At 38.9% G+C, this 16549-nt stretch overlaps 1 protein-coding gene across 3 annotated transcripts in view; it reads left to right on the top strand.

The window, feature by feature from the left end:
- The window catches only part of LOC103042852 (collagen alpha-1(XIV) chain), a 144071-nt gene that overhangs the window by 84367 nt on the left and 43155 nt on the right, over positions 1-16549 (top strand). For all 3 annotated transcript variants that reach the window (XM_049475237.1, XM_049475236.1, XM_049475238.1), the window contains 3 exons: positions 6811-6957; positions 10294-10368; positions 15074-15213. In XM_049475237.1, coding sequence (XP_049331194.1) covers positions 6811-6957; positions 10294-10368; positions 15074-15213 — 362 coding nt within the window. The remainder of the gene's footprint in view (positions 1-6810; positions 6958-10293; positions 10369-15073; positions 15214-16549) is intronic.

Below are 16549 nucleotides of genomic sequence, written 5' to 3'. Positions count from 1 at the left end.
AACTCTCCTGTTTCCACCAGAACTGTCCGTCACCACAATAAATTATTGTGGATCCCCCATAAAAGAGAAAATTACCCCAGGACCTCCTGAGAAACTAATCCCATCCAAATAGGGCTATACACACACTTCTAAACCTTGTGCAAAGCCTTTCCAGTAGATTTAAAGCTGTATTAGCTAGCTGCACAATCTGGGACAACATCTTTATTAAACTCTACGTATTAAGAGAACATGATATGACTGAAGGCAGACAGGTGAATACTCTTTAACAATATAGTGTACATAAAAACTTAATGATAATAATGATACCAGTCTTACTACACCATTTTTTCCTCGGAAATTAGTGAACTCTAAAATGAGCTGTTTTAATTAAAGCACTTCACTTTAGATGAGTGTCTGTAAGAAACACTGTAATGATCTAATTACTGAAACACTCTGCTGAATCACAGGAAGAAGCACACAGATAACAACATCACATCACACTGTGAGTGTCTGCAGTTTCAGGATAGACTTTTTACAAGATTAGATCGAATTAATGATTTCTTCCTTTCGACACCTCATTAGCCATTATGCACTTTCTGCTGTTATTGACCTGATACTGAGTGATATAAAGCAATGCTGATACAGTTGTGAGTTTTTGCTTTTTTGGCCTTTTTTTCAGAGAACATGAACGATAACACACAAACATTTATTTATTGTTTCCACTTATGCTTAGTGGTTGGGGGAAGCCATGTATTGTTAAACTGAGAAAACTGTATTTTCTCTTTTTAAATCATAATGACAACCATAAAACATCCAAATGACCCTGATCAAAAGTTCACATACCCTGCTAAATTTGGCCTGATAACATGCACAGAAGTTGACAAAAATGGGTTTTAATGGCCACTAAAGGTAACATCCTCACCTGTGACCTGTGTGCTTGTAATCAGTGTGTGTGTGTGTGTGTGTGTGTGTAACTGGTGGTTACAGATGACATAGACTCTGCCTTGTGTTTTAACTGGATTTTAATCTGAAAAAAAAAAAAATAAACAGCCTTTAGCTCTGAATAGGTGGGCACCTCTTTTCTCTTCTCCACTCCTCTCTCTCTCTATATTACACATCATGTACAAAAGGACCATATTCAATATTTACAGAGATTTACAGGCTCACACGCTAATAAACTTAATAACAGAGTAACAGATGTGTAGCTTAGCATTTAATAGGTCAAAACATGCTCGAACTAGCATAACTAGCTTAGCCGTTTAGCCACTTAGCCTAACTGCTCTACGGAAAATTTAACACATATAAAATAAAATAAAAAAATCTCCAAACCTGATGAACAGAAATAAACAGCCTTTAGTTTTTAATAGGTGGGCACCTCATTTTCTCCTCTCCACTCTTCTGTTTAGTTAGTAGAAAGCATATAAAAACAGGGAATAATTAGCTAGTTAGCCTGCAAGTTAGCATAGACCATGGCATTAGCAGTGTACAAACATGCATATAAAAGTTTTAAATCGACTACTAGCAACATATTCTACTCCACAGTTGTTTTAATCGATTTGGGGACATATATAGAGGAATTTAGAGTTTTATGACGCTCTTAAAATATAGGATTAAAATCAGTGCACTCCATTACACATCATGTACAAAAGGAAAGAGGCAGGCTAGGAAATATAAGAGGGTGAAAGGGTAGGAGCCGTCCCAACCTAGCCACTCCATATTAATATAGGCAAACATAAAGAGAAGAAATTTGGGGAATTCTAATATTAAAACACATGTATATTTGAACTCTGTTACAAGTGCATACATGCTGTGTGAGTTTCTGGGATCCAGACAGACTGTGAGTTGTGGGAAAAGCAAAAGAATTGTCAATGGATCTACTAGAAAAGGTAGTTAAACTGTATAAAAAAAGGAAAGGGATACAAAAAGATATCCGAGGAATTGATAATGCCAGTCAGCTGTGTTTAACTGTGATTAACAAATGGAAAAATCAGAGGATCTGTAAAAACCCAACCATGGTCAGGTAATTTCGTCCAAAACAGCCATGAAAATTGTTCGGGATGCTAAGAAAAACCCATAAATAGCATTAAGTGTTTTAAACTATTGCTCTTTAAGGGCGTATATGTGCATTTACAGTGCTAAACTGAAAGCAGCTCAGCATGCTAAACACAAACACGTGTTTTGTTGGTGAGGGGAAGTCAGTCAGGCCTGGACATGCTGGCTCATTGAACTGTGACTAAATTTCCCTTTCTGAGGAAGTGAACGCTCACAATCCAAGTCTGTCATTTTCTTCTTCTGAACGAAAGAACTACTGAAGTGTGACGAGAAGGAATTTACACTAAAACTAAAAAAAAAAGTTTTTATCTTTATGTGGTTTGTCATTTCACACAGCTTTGAGGTACCACTCATATACACATAAAGAGGCTTGGATAGCTCTAGACAACTTTATATACAATGATAGGAAGTAGAATTGCATGATATAAAAAAAACACTAATATTGCAATATTTTTTCAGCAATATTTATAAAATATTGAAAAATACAGGAGATGGGGATCAGGAGATTGCTGGTTCGAATCCCGGTCATGCAGCTTTCCATCAGCTGCCAAAGCCCTGAGAGAGCACATTTGGCCTGGTTCAAAAAGAGGCGGAGTCTGACTTTACATGTGTTGGAGCAGGCATGTGCTAGTCTTCACTCTTTTGGTGTTAGGGAGTCACTAGTGATAATGGGGGGTCTTAATAAGTTGGTTAGTTAATTGAACGTGTAAATTGGGGAAAAATGGGATAAAAATTACAAAACAAAAATACAGAACTTTTCACCAGATTTCACCAGAAGTCAGAGATCCAACATTAATTATTTGAATATATCTGTGTATCCATGCTTGAAGTAAAATAGATAAAAATGAAAACTGTAAGAATTTTTCTTGCAGAACAAACAAGCTGAACATACACACATGAAAATAATATGATTTTCTCAGCCAGCTTTATGAGGAAGAGTCACCTGGAATTCAGGCTTTCAGTTAACAGCTGTGCTGAACTCATCAAGAGTTAACTACTTGAACTTTTTGTCTCTTAATTATAATGTTTAAGAGCATCAGTTGTAAAGTAGTGAAGAGGTAGAGTTACAGGTATACAGTGAATAGCCCTATTATTAGAGTAATGTTCTAATCTATATTATGGCAAGAATTCAGTGTTTTTTCATGTAGCCAAGAGTATCTGTAACACAAAAATAGCGTAAAATATTATGATATTTTTTTGGGTCATATTGTCCACCCCTACTACTCGTAGGTAGGTAGGTAGGTAGGTAGATATATAGACAGACAGACAGACAGACAGACAGACAGATAGATAGATAGACAGACATACAATATACACAGATAGACAGACAGACAGACAGACAAGATACACAGACAGACAGATAGATAGACAGATAGACAGACAGACAGGATACACAGATAGACAAGACAGACAGACAAAATACACAGACAGACAAGATCAAAAGACAGGCAGACAGACAAGATACACAGACAGACAGACAAGATACACAGACAGACAGACAGAAAGACAGACAAGATAAACAGATAGACAGACACACAAGATACACAGTCAGACAGACAAGATACACAGACAGACAGACAAGATATAAAGACAGACAGACAATATACACAGACAGACAAGATACACAGACAGACAAGACAGACAGACAGGATACACAGATAGACAAGACAGACAGACAAGATACACAGACAGACAAGATACACAGACAGACAAGACAGATAGACAGACAGGATACACAGATAGACAAGATACACAGAAAGGCAAGACAGAAAGACAGACAGACAGACAGACAAGATACACAGACAGACAAGACAGACAGACAAGATACACAGACAGACAAGATCGAAAGACAGACAGACAAGATACACAGACAGACAGACAAGATACACAGACAGACAGACAAGATAAACAGATAGACAGACACACAAGATACACAGACAGACAGACAAGATACACAGACAGACAGACAAGATATAAAGACAGACAGACAAGATACACAGACAGACAAGATACACAGACAGACAAGACAGACAGACAGGATACACAGATAGACAAGGCAGACAGACAAGATACACAGACAGACAAGATACACAGACAGACAAGACAGACAGACAGAGACAGACAGACAGGATACACAGATAGACAAGACAGACAGACAATATACACAGAGAGACAAGACAGACAGACAGACATAGACAAGATACACAGAAAGGCAAGACAGAAAGACAGACAGACAGACAGACAGACAAGATACACAGACAGACATATAATATACACAGACAGACAGACAGCCAGACAAGATACACAGACAGATAGACAGACAGACAGACAGACAGACAAGATAAACAGATAGACAGATACACAAGATACACGGACAGACAAGATACACAGACAGACAAGATACACAGACAGACAAGATACACAGACAGACAGACAGACAGACAGACAGACAGACAGACAGACACTTTGTGGATCCTGAAGGAAGTTCAGTATAATACAGTGCTGGCTGAGTGTAAGTAACTGGCAGGAGTTTGGTTTTTCTCCATCGTTCAGCCACTCTCAGGCTGCAGTGCTGAATTAATCAGACGTGTTTGTTTGTTTTTCACTGATTAAGTTCCTCGATTTAGGCATCAGGCTTACTGAAATGGCCTAGCCTCCATGCAGGCAGTCTAAATTAAATATGAGGAGATCAGGCTCCTTTCTTTGTTTGTTTGTTTTTAGTGTGAGACTTAAATGAAGAGATTGACCTTGAATCTGAAAACCTGAGCCTCAAGCTTCAAGAATTACCATTTATTTATATATATATATGTGTGTGGTATAGTTAAGAAGATCGTTTTATATGTGTTTTAAAAGGGTGCTAAAGCAGTTCCTGGAGTTGTACTGTTTTGCCAAAGCCAGTTGCCGTAGTCTTTGTTGTCTCTTGTTTTGGGTGTAAATGCGGGATGTATGAAACACTTCAAAAAACAAAAAAACACATAAAAACAGACAGGAGATTCGTAGCTGTTGTGCTGCTTGTTTGCGCTGCTATTTTAGCGCTTGGTTGTGGTATCACATCAGCTCAGATAAATCAAAGAAACGTGATGAAAGAAATGACTGCAAGCCACAGACCCTTTTTATAGAAGCTTATCTGCTTTATCTGATCCGGTTGGAGATAAACAATGTGGTCCTTATCAAACAGCTGCAGAATCCAGTGTTGTATGGCTGGAAGTAGAACAATATGTTGTATTGTTATCACAGAGAAGTTAAGCTTCTGAAAGACAATAGCTCTGCATACAGACAGACAAACTGGAGGCTGTGGGTGAAAGCTTAAAGGTCTCCTTCGGCTAAAATCCACTTTTCTTGTTCTGTTTAGACTAGCTAAAAGTAAAAATACACCCCAGAGTTTTGTTCTAACTGCCTGGGCAGCTCTTCTGCAGCTCAGCCAACAAAACGCTTGAGTGGATTTTTACTTACTGGATCTGGACTACCCACCTCTGTGTGTAAGTAACTACAGGTTTAAATAGGATCTCCGGTGGATTTTGAGTTTTACAGAGACTCTAAGACTAGGTCAGTGAACTGCACTTAGCATGGCATTATACATGTTGTAAAGTAACATATGACATTGCAAAGACTGTTTTAAGTGTAAAAATGTCTTTATTTTAAAACATTTTTAACTGTTGTCCATCTTGCTGCCTCCTGGTGTTGCAGTGCTATTAGCCAATCAGAGGCGATATCTTTGCTTGTATGAATATTCATGAGCAATAGCTGAAACCTATCGTTTCTCCCTGCCCACTTCTCCACGGGACTAAAGCACTGTTATACAGAATCACCAGTTTTTTTGTTTTTTTTTCACAAAAAACAACTACTAGAGACCACAACTAGACATTTTAAAATGAATGAAAAAACAATAGAATAAGACCTTATATTACTTATATTACTGCATTATCAGACTATGAATCACCTGAACAGAATGTTCCTCAGATATGAATCCCCTGCTGATTCTATTGATCCATTTTGCTGAAATTAAACAGCACTTAAATAGAACCTGTCTGACAGTGTGAAAGGAGCTTTTGGGATAAAAGGTCCCAAAAAGCAGCACTTATCTCTGCCAGCCTGAAATGCCAGAAAAGCTCTGGAACTCCAGTAAAGATACAGATAAATGGATAATCATTTAACCTGTGTTTTCTTATTTAACTATTAACACTAGATGAATGATCTGCATAAATAGAGGTTAGAGGTTCACAGCACTGTAAACTGTCTTATCATAGGTTTGCACACTGTTTGTTCAGTGTGTTCAGTGTCAGGTTGCTGTCACAGAGCTGCTAAACCGACAGCCTCAGGAGATCCTTTATCCCCAGAGCCATCAGGCTTTTTATCTCCAGCCATTGGGGACAAGAAGCTGCTACAGTCTGAGTTAAATCCAGTTTCACTATATGGGCATTAACACATCCACACACACAGTCGTTTTTTTTTCTTCCTACATGGTAAATGAATAACAAAGTCATCCAGACTATGAAGGAACACATAAAGAAATACATTAACTCTGATAAATGTATCCCGTGCAACAGAGTTCATTTTTGCTCTTCCTTTCTTGGAGTGGTCCTAATGAGTGCCAGTTTCATCATAACATTTTTGATGTTTTTTTTTTTTTGTGACTGCACTTAAGGATTCTTTCAAACTTCTTGAAATGTTTCATATTGACTGATCTTCATTTCTTAAAGTATTTTTTTCTTTACTTAATTGAGTAGTTCTTGCTTCTCATAATACGGATTTCCTATTGTTACTCATTTCCCGTTGCAGATGGTCAGAAGCAGGAAGTGAGGTTGGATGGCTCCGAGTCCAGGCATTGCTTTAACGAGCTGAGACCAGACACTCAGTACAAGATCAGCGTTTACGCCCAGCTGCAGGACACCGAGGGGCCGGCCGTCACCACCATCCAGAAAACATGTAGGTTTTATTAACATAAATACATTACATTTCGCTTAAAAATTTCCCAGTGCAGTGAGTGAGCCTAATATGCTGTATGATTGGCCGACAGATGTCTATTATGTCAGGTACCAATCTCCGTTAAGAATACACAGGAATGAAGAACACTTGATGTCCATTTCAATGGACACGGGGTCTGAAAGGGTTAATGAAGTTAATATTTATTAAGCATAATTGAAAATTCATTATGTTTACAATATAAATTATATATTATATTTTTCGCTAAATCTAAAGAATATAACTGCTTTAAAAAATCTATGCATTTACCCAAAAATGATCACATTGGATCATATCACGTCTCATGGCATGTAAACATGACAATGACAATATTTTTATTTGGAATTTGGGAGAAATGTTGTCTGTAGTTTATAGAATAAAACAACAGTGTTCATTTTACCCAAACATAAACCTATAAATAGCAAAATCAGAGAAACTGATTCAGAAACTGAAGTGGTCTCTTAATTTTTTCCAGAGCTGTATATTAAGGAAATCATCCTGAGGCCACAAGCTAATATATTAAGGCCACAAAATACTATCAGTTGATCTTGTGTAAATACATTGATTAGCCAAAACCTTTAGCTTATTTAAGAAGGTGGTGCCTTCCACAGATTACCGTATTTTACGGACTATAATGTGCACCCTATTTTATGGCGCACTATTAATGAACGTCTGGTGTATTTTTTTCAGGAATGCTATAATAATTATAATGATATAATTCATATTCAATAAACATAATTAAAAATTAATTATGTTAACAATATTCTATATATTATATTTTTCGCTAAATCTAAAGAACATAACTGCTTAAAAAATATATGCATTTACCCAAAACTGATCAAATTGGATCACATCACGTCTCAACATGTAAACACACTCTCACACACACGCGCACACACACACACTCAGAGTGTGAGGTGATAATTGCTGCAGTCTCCATGTTTGTGGTGAGCTGTCGTATGACACAGGTTGGATTTATGGCTTTGTTTTGAATTGAGTCCTAAAATGTAAAACATTGCGGCTGTCTGTGTGTCTGTGGGTTCCCCAGCGGCGGTGTGGGCAAGTCCCGTAATTGCCAGCATCTCACACACAAACACACACACACAAACATGTCGTCTGGAGCAGCTTTACACTCACACACACACCAGCAACACACTCCGTACAGACGTACACGGACAGGGGGTAATCACACCCGCAATCACAAATCATCACACCCATAATCAGACAGATCAGACGCAGCAGAGCTGCCACGTTTCACTCTCTACACACATGCACACTCTGATTCCCACGCGGTCACGTACATACGTGTACACATGACATGCAGTGTATGGAATGTGTGGACTAAAGTATTCTGACGTTCTGCCACTGATCAATAACTTCAGAGATCCACACCTGCTGTTAGAGCTGAAAGGGGGACCGACTCCACACTGATGACTATGGGTTCAGAATGGGATACCAGTTAAGCTACTGTCTCCAACTACTCCAGTGAACATCCTGGGAAGAAATATTGAGATGGTAAGGAACTATAAGTACCTGGGGGTCCACTTGAACAATAGACTGGACTGGTCAGACAACACACAGGCTCTATATGAGAAAGGTCAGAGCAGGCTCCATCTGTTAAGGAGGCTCCGGTCCTTTGGAATACAGGGTGCTCTTTTAAACTCTTTTTATGACTCTGTGGTGTCATCGGCCATCTTTTATGGATTACCTGCTGGGGGAATGGTATCACAGCAACAGAGAGGAAGAAACTGGACAAGTTGATCAGGAAGGCAAGTTCAGTACTGGGCCATGCACTAGACCCAGTGGAGGTAGTGGGAAAAAGGAGGATGCTGGCCAAGCTGGCAACCATAATGGAGAACACTTCCGACCCACTACAGGAGATGGTCACAAGACTGGGCAGCGCCTTCAGTGATAGGCTTCTCCACCTGCAGTGTGGAACTTGAGAGATACCGCAGGTCTTTCCTGCCTTCAGTAGTGAGGCTTTATAACCACCACCTCCACCACCTCTATCTATCTATCTATCTATCTATCTATCTATCTATCTATCTATCTATCTATCTATCTATCTATCTATCTATCTATCTATCTATCTATCTATCTAGGTGTAAAGTATAGGTGTTGCAATGCATTTATAAGTTCATGCATGCATCCTATGTGTTTTATCCTGTATAAATACATTGATTAGCCAAAACATTACGACATATTGCCTAATATGCTTTGGTATGTTGGTCCTCTGCGTGCCACGAAAACGTCTCCATCTACAAGACCTTTAAAGGAGTCCTGTGGGATCTGGCACCAGGAGGTGAAGCCACCACAGATTACCATATTTTACGGACTATTATAAGGAGCACCATCAATAAACATCTGGCCTATTTTCATACATAAAGCGCGTCCAGCTTATTTGGCACATTTTAAGCGGCAGTAGTAAGGATGTCACAAGGATGTCGCCATGTTTCCCTTATAATTCAGCAGCAGGTTAGCAACAGTGCTTAGCTCTAGTAAATGCTGCCTGACTGCGCTACACTGAGGAACCCTGAGTGTTCCAGTAAGCCAGGGTGGTACCACCTAGCTAGTTTTAACACGGTAAACACACAGACTACAGTACAATATACTCACCTCTGAACAGCGAAAGAGCTAGCTCTACAGTTAGCAGCTAAGGCTAATACTGCTCCAGCCTTAGTGCTGGAGAAGCTTCACTGAAATGCTGGTATAACTCTGTACTGCAGCAAAGTGAATTTACTGATCTTTAATACCTGACTGGTAAAATTCATACATAAGGAGCACCGGATTATAAAACTCTCAGTAGATTATGGTGAAAATTAAAAAAAAATAATGTGCCCCTTATAGTGAGAAAAATATTGTAAACTTGTTGACCAAAGTTAAACAAAGTTGTTTAAGGTTCTTTGCCAATTTAAAGGCTCTTCATACAGGAAGAACAAATGGAAGAACAATTTTGCTTGTTCTTTAGTGATCTTCACCTATTAATTTATATATTTAATAAATAAAAAAAAAACCTCAGCCAATATTCCTTATTTTGTGCTCACATATACAGAATATGCAATATTAAATTTACATATTTTGTATGTATATGTTTTTATTAAGTTACATTCGCAGAATATTGAATTAAACACTCTGCTCTATGTTTCAACAGTGATGACCAATATTCCAGAACCTACATATTATAATAGTTTTAATAAAGTGGTGATGTGAAGTGTATGATCCAAATAGTTTCATGCTTATTCACCTTCTTCCTCTGTTTCTTTCTTTCTGTGTGTGTGTGTGTTTTATGTATTTCTGCAGTCCCTGTACCCACCGCTCCACCTACCAGACCCCCCACCACCACCCCCCTGCCCACCATTCCTGTTGCTAAAGAAGGTAAGCCTTAAAATGTCAATTTAATAAAAAAACAAAAAAACAGCTTCAGAAACACACCCTGCTCTATTCACCAAGACAATCCTCCCACTGAAGACACATTTAGAAGGTCCTTTATTTTCTTTTTGAACTTTTCTTTGAATTTTTGAACACAATTAATGCAATCATATATTAGAGTAAAAATCATGACAAATGCAATGTTATTCTTTATTATTCAATAATAAATATACTCTGTATTCTCTCTTGGAACCACTATGTAAAATGCTGGCTGACAGAGCTAATACTCATCTGGTTTATGCTGTACTTGCATAAATGTATTAACCTCTTAGGCTCCAAGCCTATTTTTACCATTTTCCGCCTGAAATTACATACTCAAATTTGAAGGCTTATCACTCTAATATTAAATAATTCAGAGTCAATGTGTTTTGGCAGCTCTATATTTTGCTATAATGTGTTTACAAACATCATATAAAATTATAAACTGTTCCCTTTCACTTGTTAGATATTATTGTGATCTGAAGCAGTAATGGTCTTTTCTTTCTCCAAAGGACTGGAAACTTTATAAGAATAAAAACTACCACTTTTATAACCCATTTTGCAGTAATAAGGCTGGTTTTGTGTGGTCCACTCCTATACAAACAGAAATCCGCACTGTCTTTTTAAGATCGGTCTTTCTGCAGAGTGGGAACTCTCTGAGAGTCAGAATCTGTGGCCAAGCAGCTCCCTCCCCTTCCCTTTCAGCTGGCAGAACTCTGCACCTGATTGGCTGACAGACCTCATTTGCATACCGTCATGTCCAGTAGGCTCCGCTCTGTCTGGCTGTGTATTGGGCTTGGCGCAGCTTCGCATAAAATGCGTTCAATAAGAAGATAAAGTTTAGATTAGTTTCTTTTCTGCATCACATTATTTCAAGCACTGGTTGGATATGAATGCGGATTACAGGAGACTGGATTGATGGATTTTCTTAAGTTTGGACGCGTTTTGAAGGTAAGAGAGTGGGGGAACCGCTGGTGGGTGTTATGAATTATGAATCATAACTTTCAGAAGAAATGCATTTTTCGCCTTAAATGTTTATTTTCTGAAAGGAGATCCTGCTAAATAGGCTAGATGACTGAAAGCAGAGATTCTAAGCCTTAAAATGGCATATTGGGTGTCTATATTGAACCTATAAGTATTCATAAACACAGCCAGATATTAAATATCAAATATTTCTGGCCCACCCGCCGTGTTAAGAGGTTAAAATAAAGTGTTCAGATTTAAAGCTGGCTATCTTATCTTCTAGCTTGAAGATAAGAGCTGTACAGGACTAGAACAGTAACATTAGCTGAGCTAAATTTAAGCTCCATTTGGCTTTAATTCATTGTAGCATTGTCAAATGTGCTCCAGACTCTACAATAAACAGAATAAAGAATAAAATAACATTGCTGTTCCCTTAAATGATCTGCTGGCGTATCTTCACAGTGTGAACACGCAGGTCAGTTTCCTCTTCTGAGACACATAAAGCTCTGCGCTGTTAAGATACCAATGCGCCAAAGTCAGAGCTCATCTGGCTCTTAAAGGGAATGGCAAGTGACACACTGATTATTTTAGTCCACGTTATGCACAAAACACACCCATGATTAATTAAGAGAATTAGTTTTGAGCCACGCAAGACCACTTTAGATATTGACCAGCATATGGTATGATTTTGGTTTGATAGTTTAGCTGTTCTTCAAGCATCATCATTCTTAAGAAAGACCAACATGATCATGAACACCTTCACTATGAAATACCAGCTTAGCCCATTCAAAACCAGCTTAATCTCCATTTTTCAGCAGGGCTATTTCTCTCCCTCTTGTTCGGTTCATAGAGATATTAAGACACAGTTAGGCATCATCACACGCCTCTGCTTCTGTTCATGCTGGAAACGCAGTCCACAGTTTGATGAGTCTGTATTGTGATAAGTGTCCGTGCGCTGAAATCTCTCCTGGCTTCAGTTTTAAAGGTCAGTTTGTCTGGCCTTTGTCATCTCCGCTCCCAGAGTCGCCCAGCAGGAGGATCAATATCATAATTTATCTGCTAATTTAGCCCAATCAGAGTCTCAGACTGAGGGATCAGCATCACGCTGTTACCCTGGGAGACGGACCACCACCATCAGCCGTCTGCTGGAGACCCCTCCATTCAGTCCTCAACACACTGATTCACAAATCTCACACACACACACACACACACACACACTTCAGCTAATCAAGAGAGAGAGAGAGAGAGAGAGAGAGAGAGAGAGAGAGAGAGAGAGATTTTCACTTCCAGACCCAAACATTGAAAAAGTAAATACTTTAAAGTCTATAAGTCTATGTGTACGACAGAGAGACAGATAGACAGATAGACTAAGAGTGAGTGTAAGATTGAGAGAGATAGAATGAATGAACGAACGAATGAACGAATGAGAGAGACATAAGAGTGAGTGAGTGAGGTCAAGAGGGATAGAAATAGAGAAAGTGAGTGAGAGAGAGATTGAGAGAGAGACAAAGAGAGCAAGTGAGAGAGAGAGAGAGAAAATGAGTGAGTGAGAAAGGGAGAAAGAGTAAATGAATGTGTGTGAGAGAGAGATACATAAGAGTGAAGTAAGTGATGGAGAGATTGAAAGAGAAAAATGGAGAATGAGTAAAATTAGAGAAAATGACTGACAAAGAGAGAGAGAGTGAACATGTAATAAATTAAATACTTGTGAAAGTGTGTGTGTGTAAGAGAGAGAGAGAGACAGATAGAGAGAGTAAGTGAGAGAGAAACAGAAATAGTAAAATGAGTGATATAGAGATTGAGAGAGAGAAACAGGGAGAGAAAGTGTGTGTGAAAGGGAGAGAGTGAATGAGTGAGGAAAAGTGAGGGAAAGTGAGTTAACAAGAGAGTGAGCGAGTGACTGAGAAAGAGAGAGAAAGAATTAAAGACAGTGTGTGTGAGGGAGAAATAACAAGAGAGTGAGAGAGAGAGAGAGACAGATAGACTGAAAGAGTGAGAGAAAGTGTGTGAGAGAGAATGAATGAGAAAGAGACAAACGAGTGAGTGAGATAGAGAGACAGAGATTGAGAGAGAGACAGATAGAGAGTGAGAGAGAAACAGAAATAGTAAAGTGAGTGATATAAAGAGTGAGAGAGAGAAACAGGGAAAGAAAGTGAGTTAATGAGAGAGTGAGCGAGTGAGTGAGAGAGAGAGTGGAAAATTGAGAGAGAGAGAAAGAGAAAGTGAGAGAAAGAATTAGAGAGAGTGAGAGAGTGTGTCTGAGAGAGAAATAACAAGAGAGAGAGAGGGAAAGAGAGAGAAAGAGAGATAGATAGAAAGTTCCACCTGAGTGCTTGGAGTCTCTCATGTAGAAAATCAGAAACCTTTTTTTCTGCACTGATCAGAGTGTGGAGGTGTGGAAAGCGCTGACTTTTGCACTGACATGCCAAAAGTCATGGGACAGGCACTAGGTACTACCATTATGTCACGTGACTTTTATTAATGTAGCCCGTGGAGAAAGAGAACATCCAGGACACAATGTAAAATGTTGGGGTTCTTTTATTTGCACGTTACTTTCAGGTTGTAATGAGTAACTCGTCCTTTCTAGCTTTTCTTTAGAGCTGAGCAGAGTAAAATATAAAGAAATAAAAATAAAAGTTTACATCAAAAATATACGGCAGTGGGTGAACGACTGTAAAACACTAAAATACAGAGATAGAAATTCGACATTCGAAAATTTAAAAAATAAATACACAGCCATTACATCCAACTTAGTTTACAAATTTCTAAAATAAAATACAAAACTCACATCTCGGATCCCTTAGAGACTCCCCGAACACACCAGGCCTCTTTAGCCCTCAACCACCTGCTTACAGGTCATCTTCAAAATAAAACTGAATAAAATAAAAATAAAATACAGATACACATGAATTTTGAGTTATAGTCTATCTTCTGTTTAAAACTAACACACTGTATCTGTCTCCAAAGATTCTATGGCTGAATGCAGCCCGCATGGCCTCACATTAAATCTAAATGCATCTTTGAAAATAATGATCAATTCACACAAAATATGGTCATCCTCAGTTTATGTACACTTTTAGGAACTGTTTTATACCTATATTAGAGATTATAAATGAAAAATGACTTATTTACCATAAGATTAACTTTCCTCCAGCCAATCTCTGCTCTGCCCAGGAGAACTGCTGCTCACAAAATGGCCTCAGATAAATAAATGGGAAATATAATCACCCACAAGACCACTCCCTTAAAGAGACAGCATCCTTTTACCCAGTGCTTATATAAATGCACAGAAAATAAACATTTATACATTTTTAACAAAATACATTGCTTGAAAACAAATATATACATATGAAATAAACAAAACAAGTCAAAAAAACTCTCTTTAATAAACAAAAAAATAAATTTTATTGCCACCTGGCTACATTAATATTCCACAGAAGCTAAAAGATGCTGCACTGATCTGTCACTGAGAGCCGCTTGTCTCTGGTGATGGTATATCACCATTTCTCTTAAGCCTAATGAGTTTATAGTCGTATTACCTGGCTCTATATGAGCATGCTGGCCAGTGATCAAACTCACTCACAAGGTAACACCTCACAAGTTATGCAGGTGTGGCCATTCCATGAGGTAACACTTCATGGTTCATTTACGTTCACATTTTTCAGTGTGAAAATAAATCACTGCATATATATTTCTCTCTCTCTGTCAGTGTGCAGAGCTGCGAAGGCTGATCTGGTGTTCCTGGTTGATGGATCGTGGAGTATCGGTGATGATAACTTTGTGAAAATCATCCGCTTCCTGTACAGCACGGCCGGGGCGCTGGATGATATTGGACCCCGAGGAACGCAGGTCAGATATAAATTTGATTAATTAAAATTCAATTACGAATTCAAGGTCATGCTGCTTCGGCATCAGCAGCCGGAGTCCGAGAGAGCACAATTGGCCATTCTCTCTCTGGGTGGGTAGGTGACATTCTCTTTCCTCAACACTACCAGTGCAGTGTTGGTCAGCGCAGGTGTCTGTTTTGAAATCAAATCACAGTTTTATTACCTAAGCCTAGGTGCGGTCAAATTGCTCCAAAGGCTTCATTAGCCTATCCATTAGTCTTAGTTATGACACTACTGAGAATCTCATTTTAAACATATAAATATGAATATACAGGGATTGGACAATGAAACTGAAACACCTGTCATTTTAGTGTGGGAGGATTCATGTCTAAATTGGAGCAGCCTGGTGATCAATCTTCGTTAATTGCACATTGCACCAATAAGAGCAGAGTGTGAAGGTTCAACTAGCAGGGTAAGAGCACAGTTCTGCTCAAAATATTGCAATGCACACAACATTATGGGTGACATACCAGAGTTCAAAAGAGGACAAATTGTTGGTGCACGTCTTGCTGGAGCATCTGTGACCAAGACAGCAAGTCTTTGTGATGCATCAAGAGCCACGGTATCCAGGGTAATGTCAGCATACCACCAAAAAGGACCAACCACATCCAACAGGATTAACTGTGGATGCTGTAAGAGGAATGTGTCTGAAAGGGATGTTCGGGTGCTAAACCGGATTGTATCCAAAAAACATAAAACCACGGCTGAACAGATCACGGCAGAATTCAATGTGCACCTCAACTCTCCTGTTTCCACCAGAACTGTCCGTCACCACAATAAATTATTGTGCTCTAAAACCAGGTGTTTCAGTTTCACTGTCCAACCCCTGTATATAAACATAATATAAATGTACCGTATTTTTCGGGCTATAAGGCGCACTTAAAATACTTATTTTTTTCCCAAAAATCGTCATTGCGCCTTATAATGCAGTGCGCCTTGTGTATGGATTTTGCTTGTGTTTACTGACCTCGATTTTTATGTGGTACACGGCGCTCTGTTGTGCAGAATTCCTCACCCACGCCAGAAAAAGATCCCCCTCTTGGGCTAGCGCGCGGTTACCTTTGACTGCCGTACTGCCTCTCGGCTGTGGTTCAGGGTAGCTAGTTTCCACTGTAGCTCCGTGGCCAGAACAAGGTGCCGGTAAACTTTCCTTTCCACCCGTTCTGGGGTAATAGCACAAACTGTTTCTTTTTAGCGCCCACTTCTAAGTAAAGTTAACCTCTTAACACGCGCTGGCCCACCGGCGGGCCAGAAATATTTAATATTTCATAACTGGCTGTGTTTCTGAATAGTTATGA

Source organism: Astyanax mexicanus, chromosome 2 (assembly GCF_023375975.1).
Source record: "Astyanax mexicanus isolate ESR-SI-001 chromosome 2, AstMex3_surface, whole genome shotgun sequence".
In the NCBI taxonomy this organism is placed as follows: domain Eukaryota; kingdom Metazoa; phylum Chordata; class Actinopteri; order Characiformes; family Acestrorhamphidae; genus Astyanax; species Astyanax mexicanus.
This window is presented reverse-complemented; position numbering and strand designations above follow the sequence as displayed.